Here is a 16,335-nt window from a genome sequence, read left to right on the forward strand (position 1 = left end):
CTTCTGATAGGCTAATTGACATAATTTGAGTCAATTGGAGGTGTACCTGTGGATGTATTTCAAGGCCTACCTTCAAACCCAGTGCCTCTTTGCTTGACATCATGGGAAAATCAAAAGAAATCAGCCAAGACCTCAGAAAAAAAAGTCTGTTTCATCCCTGGGAGCAATTTCAAAACTCCTGAAAGTACCACGTTCATCTGTTCAAACAATAGTATGCAAGTATAAACACCATGGGACCACGCAGCTGTCATACCGCTCAGGAAGGAGACGCGTTCTGTCTCCTAGAGATGAACGTACTTTGGTGCGAAAAGTGCAAATCAATCCCAGAACAACAGCAAAGGACCTTGTGAAGATGCTGGAGGAAACAGCTACAAAAGTATCTATATCTACAGTACAGTAAAATGAGTCCTATATCGATATAACCTGAAAGGCCGCTCAGCAAGGAAGAAGCCACTGCTCCAAAACCGCCATAAAAAAGACAGAGTACGGTTTGCAACTGCACATGGAGACAAACATTGTGCTTTTTGGAGAAATGTCCTCTGGTCTGATGAAACAATAATAGAACTGTTTGGCCATAATTGGGCGGCAGGTAACCTAGTGGTTAGAGCGTTGTACTAGTAACCGAAAGGTTGCAAGCTTGAATCCCCGAGCTGACAAGGTTCAAATCTGTCGTTCTGCCCCTGAACAAGGCAGTTAACCCACTGTTCCTAGGCCATCATTGAAAATAAGAATTTGTTCTTAACTGACTTGCCTAGTTAAATAAAGATAAAATAATTACCATCGTTATGTTTGGACGAAAAAGGGGGAGGCTTGCAAGCCAAAGAACACCATCCCAACTGTGAAGTACGGGGGTGGCAGCATCATGTTGTAGGGGTGCTTTGCTGCAGGAGGGACTGGTGCACTTCACAAAATAGATGGCATCATGAGGGAGGGAAATTATGTGGATATATTAAAGCAACATCTCAAGACATCAGTCAGGAAGTTAAAGCTTGGTCACAAATGGTTCTTCCAAATGGACAATGACCCCAAGCATACTTCCAAAGTTGTGGCAAAATGGCTTAAGGACAACAAAGTCAAGGTATTGAAGTGGCCATCACAAAGCCCTGACCTCAATCCCATAGAAAATTTGTGAGCAGAACTGAAAAAGTGTGTGCGAGCAAGGAGGCCTACAAACCTGACTCAGTTACACCAGCTCTGTCAGGAGGAATGGTACAACATTCACCCAACTTATTGTGGAAGGCTACACAAAAAGTTTGACCCAAGTTAAACAATTTAAAGGCAATGCTACCAAATACACTCAATTAGTATGTAAACTTCTGACCCTCTGCGAATGGGATGAAAGAAATAAAATATGAAATAAATCATTATTTTCTATTATTCTGACATTTCACATTCTTAAAATAAAGTGGTGATCCTAACTGACCTAAGACAGGGAATTTTTACTTGGATAAATTTTCAGGAATTGTAAAAAACTGAGTTTAAATGTATTTGGCTAAGGTGTATGTAAACGTCTGGATTCAACTGTATATTGTACTGTTCTGAACTCTACTCTGCTCAGCTGTGCTGTGCTGTGGTGTATTGTACTGCACTGTGCTCTGCTACACTGTGATGTCCAAACTTGTGAAACATGAGGAGAATGACATTCATATCCATAACTATGCATTTCTGTGTAGTTCAGATCAGGGACCCATGATGTAATTCCGTTACCAGGTGTAAATCCACTTCACTTACTGTAGTTCAATAACCAATATTTATTTTTTTACAAACTCAAGGTGCCATGTCATAGCTTACACCCCATTCTTTCTGTGCACATCTTTGAATCTTAAAACGGAACTGATATTTAAGAGTTTTTGGAAAACGTGGTTGCATAAAAACCTGAGGGAGATTTGACCTTAATTCCATTACCAAAGTTTGCATCTGTACAGTTCTTCCACTAAATTAGTTTTTGTAAATTTTTCAGTGGAAATTGTCATTGGAAGTCGTCATTGTGCATAATTGTATGGTTTGTTAAACTTGAAATCAATGTTTTTTGTTTGGCATACATTTTAAAGTAAAAAAACTGAGTCAAAGCGTAATTCAATTACTGTGGAATTGTACCGTATTGTTGGGATGCCTTTGCAATGCTCTCATGCTGTGGTAGCCTACATTACATGCCGTACTGGACATGCTTTACTCTAGGTGGCAAGTCACACAGAAAAGGACAGGGTACAGTAGTGTGTGTGTGTGTGTGTGCCTCAGTGACACAATCGGCCATCTTGTCAGAGGAGATTTACGAATACAAACGAGATGTGAATGAATACAGAGCCCTTCCCCCGCACCTCACTGTCTGAGGATTAAGAGCTGGCAGGATGAGTTTTGGGGTTTGAACAATCCGCCTTTGTCCCGCTCAGGGCACAAGTGCCCTCTGTTAGTGCTGCATCACTGATCTGCACCGCCATCTCCCAACTGATTCCCATACTCTCCCCACAATCCCACACGTCTCCACTATCAGGCCTGGCGTAGACAAATGTAACGATCTTGTTATTGCCAATTTAACAGTTTATTGGAACTGTTCAGCAGTTGATTGTAGAACTTGTTTTTAATAATTTCAGCTGACGCAGCAGTTTCATATTTGCACCAGTTCATTGTTGACAGAATTATCAATTCTATCAATTTCTGCCACCCACACACAGGAAAACGGTTCCAAATAAATGACATTATTACGTGTTCCACCACCCATGTTATTTACATTATTAAATGTCCATGTGGGCTCAGCTATGTTGGTAAAACCTCCCGCTCTCTCAAACAGAGAATTAGTGAACATAAAAGTTCAATCAGGAGAAACGACAGGGATTATCCAGTCGCTGTACATTTCAATGACCTAAAGCATGACATTTCTACCTTTTTAGATTTTGTGGCATAGAGAAAGTTAAGATATCAGACAGGGGAGGAGATATTAATAATACTCTGAGTAAAAGAGAATGTTTTTGTATTTTCACACTCCAGACATTATTTCCTAAAGGACTTAATGATGAAATGCCTATGTATGTTATGTTGTGAATTTGAACATGAAATATGTGTCTCTTGTAGATTATTCTGACGTTTTTTGTACGATGTACCCAATGACTAATGAAAACTTGCTATGTCCTCATTGAGATTTTACAGACGTGTTCAATACGCCTTATTTATACACTTTTATAATATTTATGAAATGCATATTGTTATATTTGGTAGCACTTATTTGTTTTTCCTTTGCCTCCAACCCCCTTCGATGTGTAGAACGGATGTGGGTGGGGCCAGGTCTACATAAGGGTGCAAATTTCAAAAAATCACAAAAGCTCTGACGAAGGCCGTGTGGCCGATACGTAAGCTTATTAAATATCAGTGATACTATCAAGAGCAGTGTGCGGTTTCTTTTTTCCTTCATCTTGTTCAATTGTTGCCATGTACCTGCAAATAAGATTGCTCAGATGTGCGAGTGCCTTTTGAATTTTGACTGAATTATCAATGACATGTTATGTTGCCTGTGACGCTATCTTCTGCCTATTTCATCTATCCACTTTTCTATACTTTTAAGTTTGCCTAATCCAATTGTCTCTGAGGTCTGTGATTTAAATCCAATGTCCATCTTCTCTTTTTCTGCTTCTAGGTGATGCCATGTCTGACCTTTTTAGGAAGCCCATGAGTGATGATGGTGAACTGTACACCTCACTCCTGTCCAATCAGAGCTACCCCTCAGGCCAGGATGCCTCTTACCTGTCTGATGATCTGAAGCGTTCCTCTGACCACTCCTCCCAGGACCCCTTCGACTCCTACGGCATCTTTGGTTCCCCCCACACCAAGATGGCCACTGACCTGGTTGATGAGATGCCCAAGTCCCTGCTGGGTAGCTCTGAGTTGAAGACGGAGGCCTACAACTACATGGATATCAGCCATGGTGATGACGTCCATAACCTGAGCTGCCCAGAACCAGCACCCCTGCACAGTCTGGTGGACGCCGGGCTGTCTGGCCTGGACTCCCTGGGAGGCTACATGGATAAGAGTCCTGCAGGACACGAGGAGGAAGAGGAGGAGAACCTGGGACCGGCGCTGGACTCCCACTCCTTCCCTTACGTTGAGGAGCCTTCTGAGGATGAGGAGCTGTCTGACTACCGCTCCTACCGCAACCTGGGCACCCCTCAGACCGCTAGCCCTGTGAAGATCATCCTGACCGAGTCCCACCCACCTGCTGCCCCCAAACCCATCCTCCCACAGGCAAACGTGTCTGACAACATCCTCAGCCTGGGCTTGCAGGGCGTCCCCACGGTTACGCTCTCTGAGCCAGAGGACGACAGCCCCAACTCATCCCCCAATGCATCCCCAACAGGTATCTATCGCCCACGCACTCCCACTGTGTCCTTGTAAGTTAGAGTTCACCATAACCACGGTCTATGGTCTTGGACTATGGTTTAATTACAATTTATGTACAGTTTTCAAGTTGGTAAAAAACTAATCTATATTTAAGTATTTTTTTGTATCTTATTCAGATCCCCATTAGCTCTTGCTGAAGCAGCAGCTACTTTTCCTGGTGTCCACATAAAACATTACATAATACAGAACATCAATAGACAAGAACAGCTCAAGGACTGAACTACATACATTTAAAATAAGAACCAAAAAAAGTTATATTGACAGCTGCACACATTGCTGACAGCTACCAACACATCAGTACATATACATATGCCAAACATGCTGACAACACCGTTTGCGTTGCATAGTAAATGTAGACATATATGTTATTCAATCATTTCATCTAAACTGCTCGCGCAGGTCAATGAGTGTCTTCATTGCCAGGGGCTAAAATAGAACTTTGTTTTATTTTATATGCTTGACACACTGCAAGTCCAGCCTCTCCCATCTCCTCGTTGTTTTTTTAGGAGCATATACAGTTGAAGTCGGAAGTTTACATACACCTAGGTTGGAGTCATTAAAACTCGATTTTCAAACACTCCACAAATTTCTTGTTAACAAACAATAGCTTTGGCAAGTCGGTTAGGACATCTAATTTGTGCATGACACAAGTAATTTTTCCAACAATTGTTTACAGACAGATTCTTTCACTTATAATTCACTGTATCACAATTCCAGTGGGTCAGAAGTTTACATACACTAAGTTGACTGCCTTTAAATAGCCTGGAAAATTCCAGAAAATGATGTCATGGCTTTAGAAGCTTCTGATAGGCTAATTGACATCATTTGAGTCAATTGAAGGTGTACCCGTGGATGTATTTCAAGGCCTACCTTCAAACTCAGTGCCTCTTTGCTTGACATCATGGGAAAATCAAAAGAAATCAGCCAAGACCTCAGAAAAACATTTGTAGACCTCCACAAGTCTGGTTCATCCTTGGGAGCAATTTCCAAACGCCTGAAGGTACCACGTTCATCTGTACAAACAATAGTACGCAAGCATAAACACGGTGGAACCACGCAGCCGTCATACCGCTCAAGAAGGAGACACGTTCTGTCTCCTAGAGATTAACGTACTTTGGTGCGAAAAGTACAAATCAATCCCAGAACAACAGCAAAGGACCTTGTGAAGATGCTGGAGGAAACGGGTACAAAAGTATCAATATTCACAGTAAAACGAGTACTATATCAACATAACCTGAAAGGCCGCTCAGCAAGGAAGAAGCCACTGCTCCAAACCCGTCATAAAAAAAGCCAGAGTACGGTTTGCAACTGCACATGGAGACAAAGATCATACTTTTTGGAGAAATGTCCTCTGGTCTGATGAAACAAAAATAGAACTGTTTGGCCATAATGACTATCGTTATGTTTGGAGGAGAAAGGGGGAGGCTTGTATGCCGAAGAACACCATCCCAACGGTGAAGCACGAGGGTGGCAGCATCATGTTGTGGGGGTGCTTTGCTGCAGGAGGGACTGGTGCACTTCACAAAATAGATGGCATCATGAGGGAGGAAAATTATGTGGATATATTGAAGCAACATCTCAAGACATCAGTCAGGATGTTGAAGCTTGGTCGCAAATGGACAATGACCCCAAGCATACTACAAAGTTGTGGCAAAATGGCTTGAGGACAACAAAGTCAAGATATTGGAGTGGCCATCACAAAGCCCTGACCCCAATCCTATAGAAAATTTGCGGGCAGAACTGAAAAGGTGTGTGCGAGCAAGGAGGCCTAACACCTGACTCAGTTACACCAGCTCTGTCAGAAGGAATGGGTCAAAATTCACCCAACTTATTGTGGGAAGCTTGTGGAAGGCTACCCTAAACGTTTGCCCCACAATTTAAAGGCAATGCTACCAAATACTAATTGAGTGTATGTAAATTTCTGACTCACTGTGAATATGATGAAAGAAATAAAAGCTGAAATAAATCATTCTCTACTATTATTCTGACATTTCACATTCTTAAAATAAAGTGGTGATCCTAACTGACCTAAGACTGGGAATTTTTTCTAGGATAAAATGTCAGGAATTGTGAATAACTGAGTTTAAATGTATTTGGCTAAGGTGTATGTAAACTTCTGACTTCAACTGTACCCACGTGGGTTATCAACCCAATGTTTATTTTCCTGGACAAATTAGCTAGCAACAGTAAGCTAGCTAAATGTCCATGAATGTTTCATGTCTGTTTCGACCTGTCCGCAAATTAATATAGTTGGTTCACAGTCGGTTTTGATATTTTAACCTGCGTATCTGGTGGGGACAGACAAAAGCAACACTTAGACGATGGCACACGGAGACGCATACGCAGTGCCGGTTTGGCAACATGTTAGAGTTATTTAGGTGAGATATGGGAGAGACGTTATGTTTTTAATCAACTTTTGCTGTTTGCTTGAGTAATTTGAGATCATAGCTTTATTAATACTCTGCATTGCCTTGAATTCATTCTGTGGGGACTGTGAAGAGACCCCTGGTGGCATGTCTGGTGGGGTAAGTATGTCTGTCAGAGTTATATGTAAGTTGATTATACAGAGAATTTAGAATTTTGAACACTAATATTTCTCACAAAAACAAGAATTGATGCAGTCAGTATCTCCTCTACTTTGAGCCAAGAGAGACTGACATGCATACTCTTGAGATTAAACCTCTGTGTATATTGTAGGGCAAAATGTGCTGCTGTGTTCTGGGCCAGTTGCAGCTTTTCTAGGTCCTTCTTTGCAGCCCTTGACCATATCACCTTGCAATAGTCAAGATTAGATCAAACTAAAGCCTGCAGGACATGTTTGGTCAACGGTGGTGTTAAAAATGCTGAGAATCTCTTTATCACAGACAGCCCTCTCATCTTTACAACAATTTAATCAATATGCCTTGACAATTTACAGTCTAAGGTGACACCAAGAAGTTTAGTCTCCTCAACTTGCTCAAGAGCCACATCATTCATTACCAGATTCAGCTGAGGTCTTGAACTTAGGGAATGGTTTGTACCAAATACAATGCTTTTAGTTTTTGACTATCCACACATTCCAAAACGGAATGCAAGCTTTGTTTAGGGTTGCAGTGATTTCACTAGCTGTGGTTGCTAACATGTATAAGGTTGAATCATCAGTGTACATAAACACACAGACATTGTTTAATGCTCGTGGTAGATCATTAGTAAAAATAGAGAACAGTATGAACAGCTTTATGTTTTACATTAGAGAAGTTTCCATTGAAGAAAACCCTCTCTATTGGATAGATAATATCAATTAGTATATTTGAGTTTAACCACATTATTTGTTGTATTATTTGTTCTGTCTTTTCTGGTGGATTAAACTGAAACTGCAACCAACTTTCTATGGATTGTTTAAAAAGTAACTATATTTTGGAGATTTCGTTTTCAAATAACCGAAAGTGAGCGGTTATATCCTTCGCGTCAGACTCATTAAAGAAAACATCTTCATCCAGTTGGAGGTGAATAATCACTGTTCTGATATCCAGAAGCTCTTTTCGGTCATAGGACACGGTAACATTATGTACAAAATAAGTAACAAACAATGTGAAAAAACACACAAAATAGGTAACGTTGGTAGCAATACAACAGAGTTAAAGCTAGGTCAGGTGGCAGGAAAACGGCAGCAGGGAATACAGCCACAAGACAGGGAAACGAGGCTGGTAGCTAGCTACACCAAACAGCTTCAGACTTTTTGGTTTGGTAGGATCCCGGGCCAGATAGCAGCGGTCACAGCAAGTGAGGCTAACCGCATCGCGGGATCCAAAATCATTAAGTATATAACCCAAACTTTCTGAGGAAACACTGTCACAACTTTACAAAAACAACAAACTGAGCCCTCTCAACCGAGCTCTCTCGTTTAGTGTTCAGCATGCATCGCTCTCTAATTTATAGGTTTACAACAAATCATAAAAGGACATAAAAACATGTTAAAGATGCATTCAATGTCTCATATTAGTACTCTAATTTGTCTCTTTCATTTTTTCTCTATCTCTGCAGAAAAAGAATCCCCTTCCCAAGACCTGTTCACGGCTGTCCCCAGCAGCAAGCCGACCCCGGGCTCCACCAAGGCCAGTGAGCAGGACGGCAGCAGTGCAGAGTCTGGGGACTCTGAGATAGAGCTGGTCTCTGAGGAGCCCCCCCTGCGGAGCCCCCCCAGCACCAAGTCCAGTAACAACCCCTTTGAGCAGTCTCCCAGCAGCAAGGGAGGTTTCAGCCAGGCTGGCAACCCCTTCGACAACCCCCCCAGCGCCAAGGGACCCACATCTTACAGCATCCTGAGGGAGGAGAGGGAGGCTGAGCTGGACAGTGAGCTCTTCATTGAGTCTGCCAATGAGGAGAGCCCCAAGAGAGAGGGGTCCGGCCCCAAACAGGGGGTCAACACCCCTTCACCTCTGATCCTCACCGCCGCGTCCCCCACCCGCCCTGCCCCAGAACTGGTCCCAGCAGAGCCTGTGACGAGCTCCATGATTAAATCATCCAATGAAAAGAGCAAGAGCCCCATGAAGATGGAGGAGGATCGCCCAACTAAGCCCAAGCTCCCCATGGCCACCGTGCCCCCGGAGGTGAGGTCCGAAAAGCCCCTCCTGGACGACAAGCACGTCACTGAGGGGAAAGGAGACCTGGCTAAACCTGCTGCGCCTGTCTTTATGGAGGGCTTTGACAAACAGAAAAGTAAGTCCTGTAATTCATTAACTCGTCTGTTGATTCAGAATTTGTATGTTATTTCTGGAATCGTGCTGCCCATGATGAACCCTGCATTCCAACATACAATCTGTAGTGATAAACCTACCTACTGTAGTCACACTATTATCCCTCCTTGAAACCATGTTATCTTCATAACTTATCTTTCCTTGTTGCAGTTGTGTTGCATCTGCATTATATCATCACAACACAACAGAAATTGCTCAACCAGCTTATGGAACAGGTAGTATGGAATCTGTTGGTGCATTTGTTTGTCAGTGGAGGATCCAGTGGCTGTTCGGTTGCCGTGTTTTAACACTAGTAACTGCACGTTTTTTACCAGGCTGTTGGTATGACTATGGAATCCCTCTTACAGCACGTTGTTCACGTACTGTTTTTACTGCCCTGAGTGTGTGATGCACCAGAAGAGATAACATGGAGGGTCATGGTGTGTTGTTATAGTGCCTTTGTTGACAAGGTCAGGAAATGAAAGTGTTGCTGTGAGATGGCTGATTCCGTTCTCTCTGTGCTGTGATGGGTGTGAGCGTCTTGGATTATGAGCTGCTGCATGATTTCAAGATCTGCTTCCCTCTGGTGGTAGGCTACAGTTACAAAACATGTCTGAGAACAGCATTTTTACGATGATAATCAACAAAGGATGAGCCTCTATCTATTCTACGTCATTGAACGTATCATAACTAATCCCTCACTCTCATATAGGATTTTTAGACACAGCCTTGACTCTCTCTTCCAAATCCCAAACAGACCATCTGTCTCCTAACACCCAGTACCATCATCATGTCAGGAAGTAACCCAGACAGACATATCATCACAGATCACGCCAGCCAATTTGCACCACATCGAGCCAGAGTTCTTTGTGTGTGTTAAGCCGGACATTTTGTTTTGGCATTTATTATTTGTCTTTCTTCTGTTTGCTTCTTTTTCATCCTTCTTGTAAACAGTGGGTTTATGTAACCCTGTGATGTAAAATCTGGAACACAAGCATCGACTTAAGCTTAGGAGGATTCACTTTATGTATGGCTAGATGCAGTGCTAGAAATATCACATTTCAGTTATTCTATGGTTCTTTAGCTGTCACGGCACAATATCCACCTGTGGTATGTAACTGCCGCTCTTTTATTCCGTTGGAGAGAGGAAAGAGGAATGAAAACATTAAGGATGTGCTTGAGTAAAAGCCGAAGCTCCCCTCTCCTGGTGTTTACAAACAGACACACACACAGAAGGTTCTCGAATTCCTAAAAGCAGGTCAACCCATTTGATGAAGTTTATATTCTTCCACCACTAGGTGGTGCAGGGCACCATAGACTATAACAGAGGTCCGTATGTATGCTGGAGAGAAGACAAGCAGAGCAGACATCATGTACCACAGCCTGTGCAGCTCCACCGCAGTTGCCATGGCAACACCTTCCTAGGGAGGAGCACACAGCACAGGCTCATATATTTTTTATGGTTGCAGTGAGCAGAAGGTGTGGCGGGGACGTCGACAGGGCTGTCTGTGCACAGACTGACTGTACCAATGTCACTGAAATAGAGGGGGTCAATGTATATAACATTATAAATCATGAGGATATGGTTATTCTCTATCCAAGCCCACAGACACTGTTTAGACATGATACTGTCCGTTGCACACAGCTCGTTACATGCCTCCATTTATCACTGTGAGTCCATAGCTGTTTGTCAGGCCATTTGCCCTGATAATGCATCCTGGTGGAAAAACCTGAAGCACAAACTGAACCACAGCCTGAACGCAGTAAACCTAAAAGAACATTGAGGGCTATACTGTAGGCTACAGTGTGATGGTTATGAATTATTGAAAAGACCAGCACTTAGGCTGTTCAATATTTAGTGAGACGTATTGAAAATAGCTACAGTATTTGCGTGATATTGACTGCAAACTTAAACATTCTTTTGTACCAAGGGGCAGAGGAGTTGACTATTTGCCAGATTATTCATTGGCAACGCTAGGTTCATACCCCAGCAGTAGCCTATAGAATCCTCAGTTCCTAACACAAAACTCTGTTTATAATGATGAATGTACACACATGCTGTGAGCCGTCTGTTGTGAGTCTGTGTTCTGTGTGTGTTTCATAGGTGTGTTAATGTGAAACGGTAGGTTGACCAGGGTGTGTCATTGTTATCACTCTCCCAGTCTGAGGGCTCTGCGGGAGAGCTGTTTTCATGGCGGAGTCTTTAGTCCCAATGCTGTAAAAGATGACGTCAGATTTTTTTACATTGTAATTTCAACCTTGCACTTTATCTGTAAATGATCTTATATACAATATGGATCATGATAAAACTAGCCTGGGGCGGGCTAGGATATATGCCTATTTCCGACTGAGCTTCATCAAAGGGCATGTTGGTTAACTCTTTCACTGCCAATTCCCCCTGCCCACCGCCCTAGTCTGCTTTGAGAATCAGGATCAGCACGGGAACTTTTATTGTGAAATAGTGCTTACCTCCCCTTTCTTGAAAAAGACTACCCCCCCCCTCCCCATGCACTAAATCATTGCATGGATGATTTGCTGCAGTAGCAACTGTGGTGTTGTATTTACAATTCGATCACTCCCTCGCCTCCTTCTGTTCTCGCCAACACTGCTCCACAGCATCAGTCTGTGCTCTGCGAGCCAACCAGTACCTTGAAAACCTTGCCTCCCTCCCTCTCGTCTCCGCATCTCTCCCTCATCTCATCCTTCCAACCATTCATGCCATTGTGGGATGACTGAGTGAGTCAGTGGCACAAGAAGAGGACGAGCTAGAAGAAAACAGAGAACTGAAAGAAAGGGAAATCAGGGAGATAACTGATCATCAGCATGCAGTCCACTGCAGACGGTACCAAGAAGGAGTGCTCCTGGAGCAGCTGGAAAGGCCAGGGTACTGACGCGTTTGCTGTGTTTATTGTGTGTATCTCCGTTTGTGTATCTAGGCTGTGAGTGGTGAAATGATGTATGTATGAGGAGCATGTGTATTTATGCTTCTAGTGCAGCTGTAGTTTGTGTGTATGTATGAAAGGGGGATGTTGCATGTATGGTTGTGGGGGGTATTCATGGTGTGTGTTAGTCGGGGCCTGGGTGATCAGGCTGAGCTGTTTACCTTCACCAGGGGGGTGACAGCAGACACGCCCTGATCACGCTCTCTCTCTCTCTGCCGTGTGAGACAAAGGGCAAAGGTAGGTGTGAGACGTAATGATGAATGTACACACACATGCTGTGAGCCGTCTGTGTTGTGTGTTCTGTGTGCGTTTTTATATGTGTGTTAATGTGAAACCAGGGTGTGTCATTGTTATCACTCTCCCGGTCTGAGGGCTCTGCGGGGAAGCTGTTTTCAGAGTCTTTGAGTTGTTTTTTGTGTGCGAGGCTGTCGGAGCATCCGGACAGCACTGACAGACTGTCTCCATGGCAACCAGGGCGCACCCATCCTGATTACATCAGTCTCATCCATCGGCTGCCAGGGCACTTTGCAGCTACTGGGAGAGAAAGGCACAGCCTCCGTCTGTCTCTTTCTCCATCATGGTGTGCATTAGTATCACCTCTGGGTTAGGAAGAGGGACGGGGAGAGAAAATGGTTTACCTTCCTCCTCCCTGCCTTTCCAACTGGCTGTAATTTTCTATGGCAGCCATGTTTATTATACTGTATTGTGTGTAAGATGGAGATGGAGTTGGTTGGTCTGCCTTTTCCTTACCTGTGAATGACAGTGGGTGATTTTAAGAATGTATTTAGAATGGAGAATAGAATCTACCAAATGAAAATGTAAGACTATAGCCTACATTATCTTCAATAAAATACACAGAAGGAGCCACACATAAACCTGGGGATACAATAAGTAGGTATTTTTATTCCATCACTGAGAGTTGTGAGCAGAATAGCTTGTGTTCACTGAGCTTTCGCTATGGCCTGAAATAAGGTTTTAGGCTGTGTTTATTAAAAGGCCTGTGTCACCATCTCTCTGACTGGGTTTGTTTAAAACATTCACTTTCTTTCCCTCTTGCCAATAAAAGTTGATACAGTCAACACACCCAAGGGTGAAATTGACCATTTGGGTGTTATTTAGTTTGAATAAGCTGTTAAAGCAAAGTACTGTACATACAGGCATGTCTACATGTTTACACATGCTAGCTTGGGGCATGGATTAAGGCACTATCGATAACTTTAGTTGTCTAATCGGGTCAGCCTCAAACTGGTTCACTCTGCTTCTACCCAAAAATGTAGTCTAGAACATCATTGACAAACCTGAAGAATAAGAAATATTGCATCAGCTTGTTGATTTTGATGATCAGAACCAGAAATGATCCAGGCCTGTATCAGTGATCAGTGTTTGGCTGCGTGCCACGGTACTTCTTGTACGTTCTGGTTCCACTTCAGGTGTTCATGCTGGCTGGGAGGGACAGTAATAATCCCCAGGGTCTCTACAGACCAGAGAGCTTGGCAGCAAGCCTCACCCATGACTGTACACTCAGTCAGTACCTAAGTTAAATATAACCTAGGCCTACTACTATTACTAATGATTTACTGTGCAGAGTACCATCCACATATTATCATTCACGTCCTTGTACTATATCAAAATGCGCCACTGAACACATTATGTTTGGTGTTAATGCATGAAATGTGGTGTCAACATAATGTCTAGACAGGCCACATTGACGTTTTAAGATTGATAGATAATGACATAATACGTGTCAATCGAAGTTGGGATTTTAAAATGATGTTAGCATTTGTATTTTTGAAATACATTTCAGAATGAAATTGTTTAAAAGCGTATAATATTGTTATTTGACTTGTTCTAAGCCCAAATATATGATTAAACTCATTGTCATTTGTGAACTACAGCTGTTTCTGTATCGTACTATATATTTTAGTCTTTGGACACATGGGGTTACTGTTTTTTACACATTTCACGAACCAAGTTATGTAAATACTTGTTGAGATATATATACACCTACTCATTCCAGGGTTTTTCTTTATTTTTACTATTTTCTACATTGTAGAATAACAGTAAAGACATCAAAACTATGAAATAACACATGGAATCATGTAGTAACCAAAAAAGTGTTAAACAAATCAAAATATATTTGAGATTATTCAAAGTAGCCACCCCTTGCCTTATACAGCTTTGTACACTCTTGGCATTCTCTCAACCACCTTCATGAGGAATGCTTTTCCAACAGTCTTGAAGGAGTTCCCACATATGCTGAGCAGTTGTTGGCTGCTTTTCCTTCACTCTGTGGTCCAACTCATCCCAAACCATCTCGATTTGGTTGTGGTCGGGTGATTGTGGAGGCCAGGTCATCTGATGCAGCACTCATCACTCTCCTTGGTCAAATAGCCCTTACACAGCCTGGAGGTGTGTTTTGGGTCATTGTTCTGTTGAAAAACAAATTATAGTCCCACTAAACGCAAACCAGATGGAATGGTGTATCGCTCCAGAATGCTGTTAGTCATTCTGGTTAAGTGTGCCTTGAATTCTAAATAAATCACTGACAGTATCACCAGAAAAGCAACCCCACACCATCACACCTCATCCTCCATGCTTTAACTTTGGGAACCACACATGCAGAGATCATCCGTTCACCTACTCTGCGTCTCGCAAAGACACAGCGGTTGGAACCAAAAATCTCAAATTTGGACTCATCAGACCGAAGCACAGATGTCTATTGCTCGTGTTTCTTGGCCCAAGTAACTCTCTTAGTGGTTTCTTTGCAGCAATTCGACCATGAAGACCTGATTCACGCAGTTTCCTCTGAACAGTTGATGTTGTGATGTGTCTGTTACTTGATCTGAGGTGCAGTTAACTCTAATGAACTTATCCTCTTATCCTCAGCAGAGGTAACTTTGGGTTTTCCTTTCCTGGGGCGGTCCTCATGAGAGCCAGTATCATTCATAGCTCTTGATAGTTTTTGCAACTGCAATTGAAGAAACTTTCAAAGTACTTGAAATGTTCCGTATTGACTGACCTTCAGGTCTTGAAGTAATGATGGACTGTCGTTTCTCTTTTTAACAAAAGTTGGGGCTCCTGAGTGGCGCAGCGGTCTAAGGCACTGCATCTCAGTGCAAGAGCCATCACTACAGACCCTGGTTCGATTCTGGGCTGTATCACAACCGGCCGTGATTGGGAGTCCCATAGGGCGGCGCACAAATGGCCCAGCGTCGTCCGGGTTAGGGGAGGGTTTGGCCGGGATAGGGGAGGGTTTGGCCGGGATAGGCCATCATTGTCAAATAAGAATTTGCGTTGCAGTTCTTGACACATCCGGTGCGCCTGGCACCTAATACCATACCCCGTTCAAAGGCACTTAAATATTTTGTCTTGCCCATTTACCCTCTGAATTGCACACATACACAATCCATGTTTCAAGGCTTAAAGATCCTTCTTTAACTTGTCTCCTCCCTTCATCTACCCTGATTTGAAGTGGATTTAACAGGTGACATCAATAAGGGATCATAGCTTTCACCTGGATTCACCTGGTCAGTCTTTCATGGAAAGAGCATGTATTCATAATGATTTGTACACTCAGTGTATATAAAAACAATATCTAAAGCAATCCACACGCACTCACACGCGGGTGTGCATTGATGTCTGTGGTATGTGTGTACACAGGTGTGCTTGTGAGAGAGGGAGAGAAAGAGGGAGAATGCTGTAGCAGGCCTCACTCGCCATTGACTTGCATTCAATTTGCTTATGCTGTATAATATACTCTAGGAGTGAGTGTGTGTGTGTGTGGATTTATATATTGGTCCTGACTATCTACCAAACATTAAGATCTGAACATGTTTAAAGATCTGAGAAATAGGGAACTTACTGTAAAATGACTCACTCTTCAGTCTCCATTGACTTGCGTTGGATTTGCTTACACTGCATGTGGTGTGTGTGGATTTCTTTAGATATTGTTTTATATATATTATTCTGATCTGATCACTTTAACATGTGTTCCCTGGACTTGGTTCATGAAATGCGTAAAAACACCATGTGTCCAAAGACTAAATGTATTACAATATCAAAAACTCACATTGTAGACAAACACTTTGGCCGATTTATTATTATATTTTTCAGATTTGTCCATTAGAAAGCTCAGAGAACGTATTTACTAAAGGAAATGATCTGTTATGGACATGAATGGGTTAATAAAAGGGCATTGAACATATTATTTGAAGCGGTCTCGTTCACCAGTAGCTTAGGTTTTGTTTAAAAATAAATGTTGATAAGCAGATCATTTCTCGGACGAAGGT

The 16,335-nt window shown here is 42.7% G+C and overlaps 1 protein-coding gene across 2 annotated transcripts in view; it reads left to right on the forward strand.

The window, feature by feature from the left end:
* LOC139553513 (reticulon-1-A-like) overlaps positions 1-16,335 on the forward strand; it is a 45,765-nt gene that overhangs the window by 23,414 nt on the left and 6,016 nt on the right. The window contains exons 2-3 of one of the 2 annotated variants that reach the window (XM_071365926.1): positions 3,629-4,345; positions 8,413-9,087. In XM_071365926.1, the coding sequence (XP_071222027.1) occupies positions 3,629-4,345; positions 8,413-9,087 (1,392 nt within the window). Of the gene's footprint in view, positions 1-3,628; positions 4,346-8,412; positions 9,088-11,627; positions 11,989-16,335 lie in introns of those variants that run through there. The other variant, XM_071365927.1, reaches the window with a different exon arrangement.

The sequence above is a fragment of the Salvelinus alpinus genome, chromosome 25 (genome assembly GCF_045679555.1).
Source record: "Salvelinus alpinus chromosome 25, SLU_Salpinus.1, whole genome shotgun sequence".
In the NCBI taxonomy this organism is placed as follows: domain Eukaryota; kingdom Metazoa; phylum Chordata; class Actinopteri; order Salmoniformes; family Salmonidae; genus Salvelinus; species Salvelinus alpinus.